This window comes from Palaemon carinicauda, chromosome 37 (genome assembly GCF_036898095.1).
Source record: "Palaemon carinicauda isolate YSFRI2023 chromosome 37, ASM3689809v2, whole genome shotgun sequence".
Lineage (NCBI taxonomy): Eukaryota > Metazoa > Arthropoda > Malacostraca > Decapoda > Palaemonidae > Palaemon > Palaemon carinicauda.
In genome coordinates, this window is record NC_090761.1 from 69161591 (window position 1) to 69173653 (window position 12063).

Consider the following 12063-nt stretch of genomic DNA (forward strand, 5'->3'; position numbering starts at 1 on the left):
TGAAGAGAGAAAATCCCAAGACTTCTTCTTCCATAGCCCTTTCCTCCTCCGAAGCTCCCACTCGGGCGGTCTCTCCCGAGAGGCCGGCGAGTGATGGCGTAGACCGTATTGCTGTTGACCGATCCCGGGGTGCGGAGAGGTAGTTGCCTCCCATAGCGAGGTAGCTGCCCCTCCTCCCCCAGAGGAGGATTTAAATATTGATTTTCCTGTTAATAATAATGATTTATTACAGCTTTGGGCTTCCTTGGGGCTTCAGGGTTCGCCCTCCAGGGAAGCCCTGTTTGACATGATCAAACTGGGTGCGGCTGTTAAACATTCGCCGACGACAGCAGAGAGAGATGCGCTGTCGGTCGTTGACGTTGTTGTGACGGAAGCATCGAGTGGTTCTGCTCAAACTCCTGTGCCTGTTGTTGCTGAGGTAGCTGAAGGCTTAGGTTCCCCCTCCGAACATCCTTCGAGGGAGGAACTAAGTCCTACGGTCTCTTCTGCTGGTGATTCTCCCCCCCGGGGGAGTTCACTAACAAAGACTCCTATGCGGAGGCCCTACGAAAGTCAGAGTTCTGATCCAATGGCCCCTCGTGGGCGTACAAGGCGGAAGGCTCGCCCTCCCCTTCGCCGTAGAGGCCTTCCTTCTCCTCACAAGGGAGTTAGGAGGCGCCTCTTCGGCTCGTCATCCCCGCACTCCTCTGCGGAGGAGACAGCTCACCGATCACCGTTCCTGCCAGCTACCACCTTAGACCACTCCAGGGATCGTTCGCGATCCCCGTCGGATGATGGTCGTCCTTCGGGATTTTGTATCCAGTCACCCTCCAGACATACTGTCCTGCCATCTCCTTTCAAGGAGGATGCACGCCACGTGCCATCTAAACCTGTCATTGCACAGACACCGGTCCCTTCGGAGCAAAAGGGCAATGAGCGCAAAACTGTGCATCTTACCCTTGCGCGCCCTCCTGCTGTTGCCCCTGACCCTGATTTAGCGCCACGGCGCCCACCTGCACGCGTGCGAGCAAATGTTCCAGTTAAACGCCAGGGTTCCCCTGCGCGCCCACAACCATCGGCGCACCCGGGCCCATCAGCTGTTCCTGAGATAGCGCTCCCACGCCCACCTGCACACACGCGCTCGCCTGCGCACACGCGCCCAGCAGTTCCTGACAAACGAGCAGTCCAAGAGGCATCTAAGTTAGCGCAGAGTCGCTCACAGGTGTCTCTAGATGACAAACGCGTGGTCCAAGAGGCACCTAAGTTAGCGCACAGGCGCTCACAGGTGTCTCTGAACCCCCAACACTCTTATACTACTAAGAGTGATGCGCGCCAACCTTGCCCTGTTCCTGTTATAGCGCAAACGCGCTCGCCAACGCCCCAGCGCTCTTCTACATCACAGCGCGCAGTCCAGGAGGTTCCCAAGATAGCGCACGGGCGCTCACGGGTTCCCCTGGACTCTCTGCTAACGGCGCGCAATATAAAAACTGCGCACAATGTTCCAGTAGTACGCGAGGTTCCAGCTGCGAGCCCAGTTCCAGTCTCGCGCGATGCGCGTCCATCCCGACAGCGCACACCTACACGGATAGTTCCTGCTGCGCGCCCTACGCGCCCATCGCAACAACGCACACCTGTGCGCCCACATCCTGATGCGCGCCCACGATCCCCTGCGTGCCCGGCTATCTCACGATCGCCTAAGGCAGCTGCACAACCTGCACACCTCTCGCCTGCGCGCCAACGCGCGAAATCACCCTCGCGCTATTGCCAGGCGGCACAATCGCGCCCACGCCCGGTCGTTACAGACACGCGCCAGCATGCTACCGCGCACTCGCGCTCATCAGTAGCCTATCAGCCCACTGCGCGCCCTCGCATCCAGCCTTCTACCCCTCCTCATAAGATAGCTCCTGTGCGCCAAAGGCCCTCGCCATCTCCTACGCGCGACCGCGCCCCCTGCTGCGCTCCCGCGCCCTCAGCCTCACACGCCCACACTCACGCGCGTGCGAGCAAGCGCGAATATCCTGCTACGCATGATTCATTTACGCGCGATCCAGATCAGGGCTTTTCACGCGATCACCAGTGTGATCGCCACAACGATCGCCAACGCGATCACGCCCGAGTTACATCTGGGGTACAGGCGGACAGGTCAACATCGCGCTTCCCTCCCCGCAAGCGCAGAACAGCGCGCTCACCGGAGGAGGGGATTTTCCGGACAGGTCGAAGGATCTTTCTTCTTCCTTCATTGCAGATTCTCAACAGGCGAACCCTCATGTGTCGACTCCTCCAAGGGATCGAACGATCCCCTTCCCTCCAGAGGGAGTATCTGACAGCGCGACTGTCAACCAGCAGCCCTGGTTTGGTACCATTGTCAGAGCACTTATGCAGGCAATGAAGCCTGTGCTTTCTGACTTGGGTCAAAAATCATTGGCAACTTCCTCCCCCCTGAAGAGGAAGAGAGGAGTCCCAGATGTGGCAACTTCTCCAAGGACTATCCTGTCCCCTCGCAAGTCCTTACGTAAGGCTCCTACCCCACCTCAGACTTTCTCTCTGCGGATGAGTATTACCCATCCTCAGGAGAGCCGGAAGATCCGGTCCGTTCCCCCATCGCACCAATGAGGGAAACTCCGCCGCTTCCTGAGAAGTCCCCTCGTGTAGAGGTGGCGAAGGCCTTACATCCTTCATTGCTGGAGTCCTGCATCCCTCCTAGGAGGGAGCCAAAGGACTCGAAGACTAGTCCCAAGTCTTCCGCAAGGACCCGATAGGAACCAGATAGACCTTTGGAGAACGTCCGCGAGTCTCCCCAGGAAGAGCCTCTGGGGACGGGAGACTTTGCTGCCAGTCCGTCAGGAGGAGAGCACCAGGAGTCAGAGCAAGCGTTCTGGCAAATCCTCACCCTCATGAGGAACCTCAATGGGATCCCAGATCCATAGATTCCTCCTCGTGAAGAGAAGGATACGGTCCTGGACCGAATCTACGGCACCCAGAAACCCTCAAGGGCCAGTGCAGCTTTGCCCTGGTCTCAGGGGATGAAGAGTGCCAGAGACAAGGTCGAGGGCCAGCTCTCTGAGCTTGCCTCCTCCAATAGATCCAGTGCCGGTAACAAGCTCCTCCCTCCTCCTCGAGTACATCAAAGGAGGTACTTTGAAATCCTAAAGGAGACTTGTTTGAGTCTTCCAGTACACCATTCGGTGGAAGAACTCACTGGGGGAGTCTCTCTTAAGAGAGAGACTCCTGAGATCCTAAGCCAGGAGAAAGTTGCGAAGTGCGCCATGCAGGCAACTTCGTGGCTGGACATCTGTCTGGGATCTCTGGGCATCCTGGTACGTTCTGAGGACCTGTCCAAAGAAAGTACCAGGAAGGCACTGGAAACATTCTTACTCTCAGGCACGCGAACCATCGAGTTTCTGGCCCATCAAGTCTCGAGCTTGTGGGCCAATATGATTCTCAAGCGTCGGGACACAGTGGCTGAGAGGTTCCATCAGAAGGTCCCCAGTTCTGATGTTAGCAGGCTCAGACACTTCCGTTTTCGGTAAGAGCTTGTTTGAGCCAAAGGACGTGGAGCTAGCCTCTGAGAGGTGGAGGAAGTCGAATCAGGACTCCTTCATCCACAAGGCCCTTTCATCGAGGCCTTACAAACCTCCAGCAGCTCAGCAACACCGTCCAGCTAAGGACACTAGGAAGACAACGACAACGACAGCGAAGCAGAAGGTGTCTAAGCCCTTTCCTGCCAAGGGCAGAAGGGGCAAGAAGTCCTCCATGGGAGGAGGCAAGAATCCTAGAGGGAACGGCCGAGGCCGTAAACGCTAGGATTGGCAGTCCCCCTGCATGTCCACCAGTGGGGGGATGCCTACAAAGTTGCGCGACAAGGTGGCAGCAACTCGGGGCGGATACCTGGATGATTTCCGTAATCAGTCAGGGTTGTCGCGTCCCGTTCATCTCATGTCTACCTCCCATGACAGCGAATCCAGTGTCATTGAGCTCCCTTACCATGGGATCGGTAAAGGGACAGGCAGAAGTCCAGACCATGTTGAAGAAGGACGCTCTCCAAGAGGTTGTGGATGGGTCCCCAGGCTTCTACAGTCGACTCTTTCTTGTGAGAAAGGCGTCTGGAGGCTGGAGACCAGTCATCGACCTCTCGACACTGAACGGGTTTGTCAAACAGACTCCGTTCAGTATGGAGACGGCAGACACGGTCAGGCTTGCAGTGAGACCACAAGACTTCATGTGCACACTGGACCTGAAGGATGCGTACTTCCAGATCCCAGTCCACCCGTCTTTAAGGAAGTACTTAAGATTTTGCCTAGACGACAAGATCTACCAATTCAAGGTGCTGTGCTTCGGTCTCTCCACAGCACCCCAAGTGTTCACCAAGGTGTTCACCCTTATTTCATCATGGGCTCACAGGATCGGCATCCGTCTCCTCCGTTAGCTGGACGACTGGCTGATCCTAGCAGACTCGAAGGCAACCCTTCTTCGCCACCGAGACAAGCTTCTCGAACTTTGCCAAGATCTAGGGATCATAGTAAACCTCAAGAAGTCCTCTCTGCAGCCCTCCCAGAGACTGGTATACCTAGGCATGGTCATAGACACCAATCTCCACAAAGCCTTCCCATCAGACGACAGGATAGCAAAGCTGAGGAAGGTCGCGAGACCTTTCCTCACACGAGAAGAACTTCCAGCCCAAACGGGGTTACGTCTCCTCGGCCATCTCTCCTCCCTGGCCCGTCTGGTTCCCAACAGTCGCCTCAGAATGAGATCTCTCCAGTGGCGACTCAAGTCGCGGTGGAATCAAGGACATGATTCCCCGAACTCCCTGATCCCTATGGGACAACCGGAACAGACGGATCTCTAGTGATGGGTGGCAGACGAGAACCTACGAAAGGGAGTGGATCTTCTCGTCCTTTCCCCCGGACTTGATGTTGTTTTCGGACGCATCAAAGAAAGGGTGGGGGGCCACGTTCTGAACCACAGGACCTCAGGCCTGTGGTCAAAATCAGAAAAGTACCTTCACATAAACCTGCTAGAAATGAAGGCCGTGTTCCTGGCACTTCAGACGTTCCACCAAGTCCTGGCGGGCTACTCTGTGGTAGTGATGAGCGACAACACCACAGTGGTGGCTTATATCAACAAGCAGGGAGGTACCTTTTCAGAACAGCTATCCCATCTTGCAGTAGAGATACTGAGATGGTCCGAAGTCCACTCGATCACACTAGCAGCTCTCTTCATTCCGGGCAAAAGGAATGTGCTCGCCGATAGTCAGAGCAGAGCGACACAGATAATGAGTACCGAGTGGTCTTTGGATCCATAAGTAGCCAACAAAGTCCTGACTTTGTGGGGTTCCCCAACGGTAGACCTGTTCGCTACAGCGCTGAACCACAAGCTCCCGCTGTACTGCTCCCCAGTCCCGGATCCCAAGGCTCTCTGGCAAGATGCCTTCCAACAACGGTGGGACAACATCGATGTGTACGCCTTTCCCCCGTTCTGTCTGATGAGGAGAGTACTCAACAAGACCAGAATATCGGTCAACCTTTCAATGACCCTCATAGCTCCGCTATGGCATCACGCAGAATGGTTTCCGGACCTTCTGCAACTCCTTACGGAGCCTCCAAGGGAACTCCCTCCACGTCACGAGCTACTCAAACAACCACATGCCAACATCTTCCACAAAGCCGTAGCTTCGCTTCGACTTCACGCCTGGAGGCTATCCAGCATCTCCTCAAAGAGAGAGGATTTTCGCAACAAGTTGTGAACAGGATGTTTGGACACCTGCGCAAGTCATCCGCAGGGGTCTACCAGGCGAAGTGGCGAGTTTTCTGTGGTTGGTGTCGTGGAAGGGGTGTCTCTCCACTCGATGCCACTATTCCAGCAATAGCGGAGTTCCTCGTGTATTTGCGGGAGGAAATGTGCCTTTCAGTCTCGGCAGTGAAAGGCTATCGCTCAGCCTTAAGTCTTGCCTTCAGGCTCAAAGGAATGGACATTTCTTCCTCGCTGGAACTTTCTCTTCTCATACAAAGCTATGAACTTACCTGCCCTCAGTCGGAAGTGAGACCCCCTCCTTGGAACGTGGTTCGAGTTCTTAGGTCTCTAAAGAGACCTCCCTACGAACCACTACGCCAGGCTTCAGATCGCCACCTAACTTGGAAGACGGTGTTCCTGCTAGCTTTGGCCTCGGCCAAGCGAGTCAGCAAACTACATGGTCTCTCATACGACATCGCCCATTCAAGGGGATGGTGGGAGGTAACGTTCAGGTTCGTCCCTGAGATTGTTGCCAAGACTCAGCACCTGGGAGTGCCAGACCCTCGGTTTGACTCTTTCCAGGTTTCGAGTCTCCGTTCTGTAACAGATGACCCAGACCATCTCCTACTGTGCCCAGTAAGGAGTCTGAGGTTGTATCTTAAGAGAACAGCTGCAGTTCGTCCCCAGGTTCAAGCCTTGTTCGTGAGCACTGGGAAAACGAAGAGAAGGGTCACCAGGAATACCATCTCAGCCTGGATTCGCAAGGTAATACACCTGGCCTTGAATCCTGACCCTTCTCCGTCACGTCGCCCTAGAGCGCATGATGTCAGGGGCATAGCTACGTCCCTGGCCTTCAAGAAGAATTATTCAGTGATGCAGGTCCTGCAAGCTGGGGTGTGGAAGCGTCAGACCACCTTCACAGCCCACTACCTGCAAGACGTGACCCACAGGAGGCTCGATACGTTTTCTATCGGCCCTGTGGTGGCTGCACAACAGCTGGTCTAAACCTCAGGCTCCTTAATGGACAAGTAGCAGAAGGTTGAGGGCATTGTTACCCGGTTCTAGTCTGCATGAATGGAAAGGTATGTCTGGTCCTTATTCTTTTCTTCATCCTCTCCTCCCTTGGAGAAAGCAGCATCCTGGGTTCTCTGCACAGCTGACCTCAAACCACTGCAGGTAAACCATGCTTCCTTGTGTTCCTAGTATTAAGTGTAATACTGACATGTCCCCATACCCTGACGAGGTAGTATTGGGAGAGTCCTAGCCTAGATTTCCACCTGAAGAACTCCAGGTCAACTTCCTAGGACGAGTCACTTTTCACCTTCGCACACAGCTTATGTAAGCCGCAGCAGTTTCACAGCCGCTAGCGAGGATCAGGGATTCCCTATTGTCTGAGTACATAAACACTCAAATATGGAATCCCCGGGCAAGCCTAAGCCAGTATGGCAGGGACTTACCACCCTTCCTAAGGGTTAAGTCACCCCATGTAAATAGCGGGGTTTGTATTTCAGTTACGGAACAAATGTCAAATTCGTAGATAATTTGTATTTTTCCTAACTATACAAACCTTAGCTATTTACACATATTTGCCCGCCAGCCCTGTCCCCCGGGATAAGTCCTACCTCTAAGTAAAGTGAAGCACTCACTGTGTGTGTGAGGGGGGAGGGGTAGCAAGCTACCCCTCCCTACCCCCTCGCTAACTAGCGGAGGGGTAGTAAACCCTCGTTAAAATTCTTATGGCTCGTCATTTCAGCTACGCCAAAGTAATTACCCCATGTAAATAGCTAAGGTTTGTATAGTTAGGAAAAATGCAAATTATCTACGAATTTGTCATATTTTGGTCATAATGAATTCTGAACCTATCATTTCATACTTAAAAAAGGAGTAAGGCTATCTTCCAGCAGGGGATAAGTACCATGGGCCTCACTTTCTTGTACTTTTAGCTAGACTTGAGAAATAAGGAAAAATGGTAAGTGGGACATTTGATTGTAAATGACGGATTTGTATTTGAAAATTTATTTTATTTTGGGAAAATTGGATTTGCTTCACATCATAGCCATCATTTTTAATAGGATTTTAGTTAAAAAATTCTCTTAGTACACTTGTGAGTGTATACATTAACTCTTAATGTGCAATTTCAGTTGTGAATGAAAATCGTTATTGCTATCATAGTTGTTCGTTAGCACATTATTTCCCCTGTACTCAAGTCAGTGCAATTTCTAACATGAGAGACTTACTTTAAGTCATGGTATTGCCTCGTGCTTCTATTCTTAGGCTCCCTAGGGACGAGGTTTTTGACTAAAAGGCCTTTGCATTGTCCCTTTGGATATCAGATGCACCCACATTTCAGCCTTTCATAGTCCATCTGTTCCCACTTTCTTACATCTGGACGTCCAATCTTCTTAACTTTAATATTGTAATGAAGCTTCAGGGGTTCTCCTGAGTTGTTGCACCCTTCATGGCAACAATGCTCAGCCATATGGCTCAATTTTTTAAAGATATGATTCCCTTCAATAGATTTGATCTTTGATGTAGGAACGATTTATGGTTGAAAGTTTAGAGAGTTCTGTTTTCAAGACCATCCTTATCAGCAGGAAAGCCTCTGTTGGTTATTCCACCGACACCAATCATATTTACTTTCTCCCAGTCATTTCTATTCTGTTGTTTCAATTGCTCGCAGAGCCCCACTCGATGTGACTGTCCTTTGGCCCAGTGGCTATGTATTGAAGTTTATCAGTTATCCCTGTCCTTCTCCTGCTTTTGACTAAGATGTAATCCTGTGTATGTTACTGTGCTCCTTGGTCCTTGCGCTGATTTGCTGATAGTCATACCAGATGAAGGAAAAGCAAGCATAAAGATTAAAATTTCGGATAGAGATGATAGGGTGACTGTGGTTGGAGTCGGAGCTTTCATATGCTTCCCAAACAAGAACAAATAACTAGTCTGGGACAACAGATGAGGTCGATAGAACCAACCATACCTTGATGATTGCTTGACACCAAAGTGGTTTTTATGTCAAAACCTGATTTATGTACATCTGGGGCCATGTTACACACAATCTGTAAAATTATATATTAAAAATAGGCAGAGACAGCAAGAGATGGGTTTTGTTACTTATTTAGTACTGTACTCTATTGTACATAGTAGTTGTTTGTTCAATGGATAATGACACAAGATGTACACTCTCTGAAGTATTAATAGAAATAGGTACCTGTTTGTACATAAGTTTTTTTGGAAAGTATGCTGAGAATAAGAAGTTTTGGAAAGAAGTGAAGAGAGTAAGCAAGGCTGGTTCAAGAATTGAAGAGACAGTGAAAGATGGAAATGGAAGGTTGTTGAAAGGAGAGGTGGCAAGGAAAAGGTGGGCAGAATATTTTGAAAGTTTACTGAATGTTGAGGATAATAGGGAGGCAGATATAATTGCTGTTGCAGGTGTTGAGGTGCCAGTGATGGGAGATGAGAATGATAGTGATTAAAAGAGAGGAAGTGAGGAGAGCACTAAATGAAACGAGAGTAGGAAAAGCATCTGGTATGGTTGGTGTGAGAGCTGAGATGTTGAAGGAAAGGGGTGTGACTGTACTTGAATGGTTGGTGAGATTGCTTAATATGTGTTTTGTGTTGTCAATGGTACCAGTAAATTGGGTTTGTGCGTGTATTGTACCACTATACAAGGGTAAGGGAGATGTGCATGAGTGTTGTAATTCAAGGGGTATTAGTTTGTTGAGTGTAGTTGGAAAAGTGTATTGTAGAGTACTGATTAATAGGATTAAGGATAAAACAGAGAATGCAATCTTAGAAGTGCAGGGTGGTTTTAGAAGAGGTAGGGGTTGTATGAATCAGAATTTTACAGTTAGGCAGATATGCGAGAAATATTTAGCAAAAGGTAAGGAAGTGTATGTTGCGTTTATGGATCTGGAGAAAGCGTATGATAGAGTTGATAGGGAAGCAATGTGGAAAATGATGAGGTTAAATGTAGTTGGTGGAAGGTTGTTGCATGCAGTGAAAAGTTTATACAAAGGTAGTAAAGCATATGTTAGGATAGGAAATGAAGTGAGCGATTGGTTTCCGGTGAGAGTGGGGCTGAGACAGAGATGTGTGATGTCGCCGTGGTTGTTTAATTTGTATGTTGATGGAGTGGTGAGAGAGGTGAATGCTCGACTGCTTGGACGAGGATTGAAACTGGTAGACGAGAATGACCATGAATGGGAGGTAAATCAGTTGTTGTTTGTGGATAATACTGTACTGGTTGCAGATGTGTAAGAGAAGCTTGGCCAATTAGTGACAGAATTTGGAAGGGTGTGTGAGAGAAGGAAGTTGAGAGTTAGTGTGGGTAAGAGTAAGGTTATGAGATGTACGAGAAGGGAAGGTGGTGCGAGGTTGAATGTCTATGTTGAATGGAGAGTTACTTGAGGAGGTGGATCAGTTTAAGTACTTGGGGTCTGTTGCGGCAGCAAATGGTGGAGTGGAAGCAGATGCACTGCAGAGAGTGAAGGAAGGATGCAAAGTGTTGGGGGCAGTTAAGGGAGTAGTAAAAAATAGAGGGTTGGGTATGAATGTAAAGAGAGTTCTGTATGAGAAAGCGATTGTACCAACTGTGATGTATGGATCGGAGTTGTGGGGAATGAAAGTGATGGAGAGACAGAAATTGAATGTGTTTGACATGAAGTGTCTGGGAGTATGGCTGGTGTATCTCGAGTAGATAGGGTTAGGAACGAAGTGGTGAGGGTGAGAACGGGTGTAAGAAATGAGTTAGCCGCTAGAGTGGATATGAATGTGTTGAGGTGGTTTGGCCATTTTGAGAGAATGGAAAATGGTTGTCTGCTAAAGAAGGTGATGAATGCAAGAGTTGATGGGAGAAGCACAAGAGGAAGGCCAAGGTTTGAGTGGATGGATGGAGTGAAGGAAGCTCTGGGTGATAGGAGGATAGATGTGAGAGAGGCAAGAGAGCGTGCTAGAAATAGGAATGAATGGCGAGCGATTGTGACGCAGTTCCGGTAGGCTCTGCTGCTTCCTCCGGTACCATGGATGACCGTGGAGGTAGCAGCAGTAGGGGATTCAGCATTATGAAGCTTCATCTGTGGTGGATAACGGGGAAGGGTGGGCTGTGGCACCGTAGCAGTACCAGCCAAACTCGGTTGAGTCCCCTGTCAGGCAGGAAGGAACGTAGAGAGGAGAGGTCCCCTTTTTTTTTTTCATTTGTTTGATGTCGGCTACCCCCCAAAATTGGAGGAAGTGCCTTGGTATTTGTTTATGATGTTTCTTAATAAACAAGTGGTCATTTTAGGTTAGAGAAGGTCATATTTTTCTTTATAAAATATTTATTTTATAGCCAATTTTTATCTTTTTATGAATGTAAAGCTTAAGTTTGCGCAATTATAAAGTATGCAAAAATTGAATGAATTGTTTCTTGAAAAATGGTCATAAAGTTTTATCAACTTATTTTGTAGTGTTGATGACCATACTCATCAACACCAGGTCATGTAAACAAAATATTCATAGATTACCACCTGCCATACTCATTGACATTAGCTTTACATTTATCACCAGATCCCCATTATCCTTGTAATATCCATTTAAATGTATCCCTTCCTGAGATACCGTGTCGTCCTAATCCCTCTTATTAGTTTAATAAAGTCATCAACCAAGTGAAACCTAGGCTGGTGTTAGTTTACATATCCAAGATTGTTAGATTAGCCTTGTAATCAGATTCCAAGATGTATTCTATTCTATTATATAAGAGGAAATTCTTCAGGCCAGCTTCTTGAGGGATGAAAAATTAAACTAAGTGGTATGGTATTACATGTACAGTACTATCTTTAATAAGAAACTTCCCTCTTTAAAAGCTTATTAGTCACAGAATGATAGTTACTACACTGCACCATGTAGACCTATCTTTATGTCTCTCTATTTTACCTCCGTTCCCACTTCCTTTTTTCTTACTTCCATTCTCTTCAAACTTTTGCTTCACAGTGCAAACGTTGCGTTTTTTCCCAGTTGCACTAAGGTGCTCGAGTGACATAAGTATCTTTGCTGATATTTATGATTTTTAAGTTATTTTGCATGTCACACTGAATTGCCATGAAGTGGAAGTGACCACTTTTAGCAAACATTGTACTGAGACTTAACTTATGTATTATGGTCTCCACAATGCACACTTGAGGTCCATTGTTTGTGGGTATATTAAAAATGCTTTGTGTATTATTTGTTTGCTTTGATATGAATTAAAAGTAAATGCATTCAAATTTACCTTAAAATTATTGATTTGACGTTTACTGTTTTTATCCAGTTTCATTGTGTTATGTTATCCATTGTACTGCATGATATATTTATGTCTATTATTGCTATTGGATT

General features: G+C 48.6%; 1 protein-coding gene across 1 annotated transcript; it reads left to right on the top strand.

The window, feature by feature from the left end:
• The first annotated feature begins 286 nt into the window (after positions 1-286).
• LOC137629358 (serine/arginine repetitive matrix protein 1-like) lies at positions 287-2906 on the top strand. The gene is made up of 3 exons (XM_068360611.1): positions 287-418; positions 842-2107; positions 2781-2906. The coding sequence occupies exons 1-3, from the start codon at positions 287-289 to the stop codon at positions 2904-2906; spliced, it is 1524 nt and encodes a 507-aa protein (XP_068216712.1).
• Positions 2907-12063: the final 9157 nt, after the last annotated feature.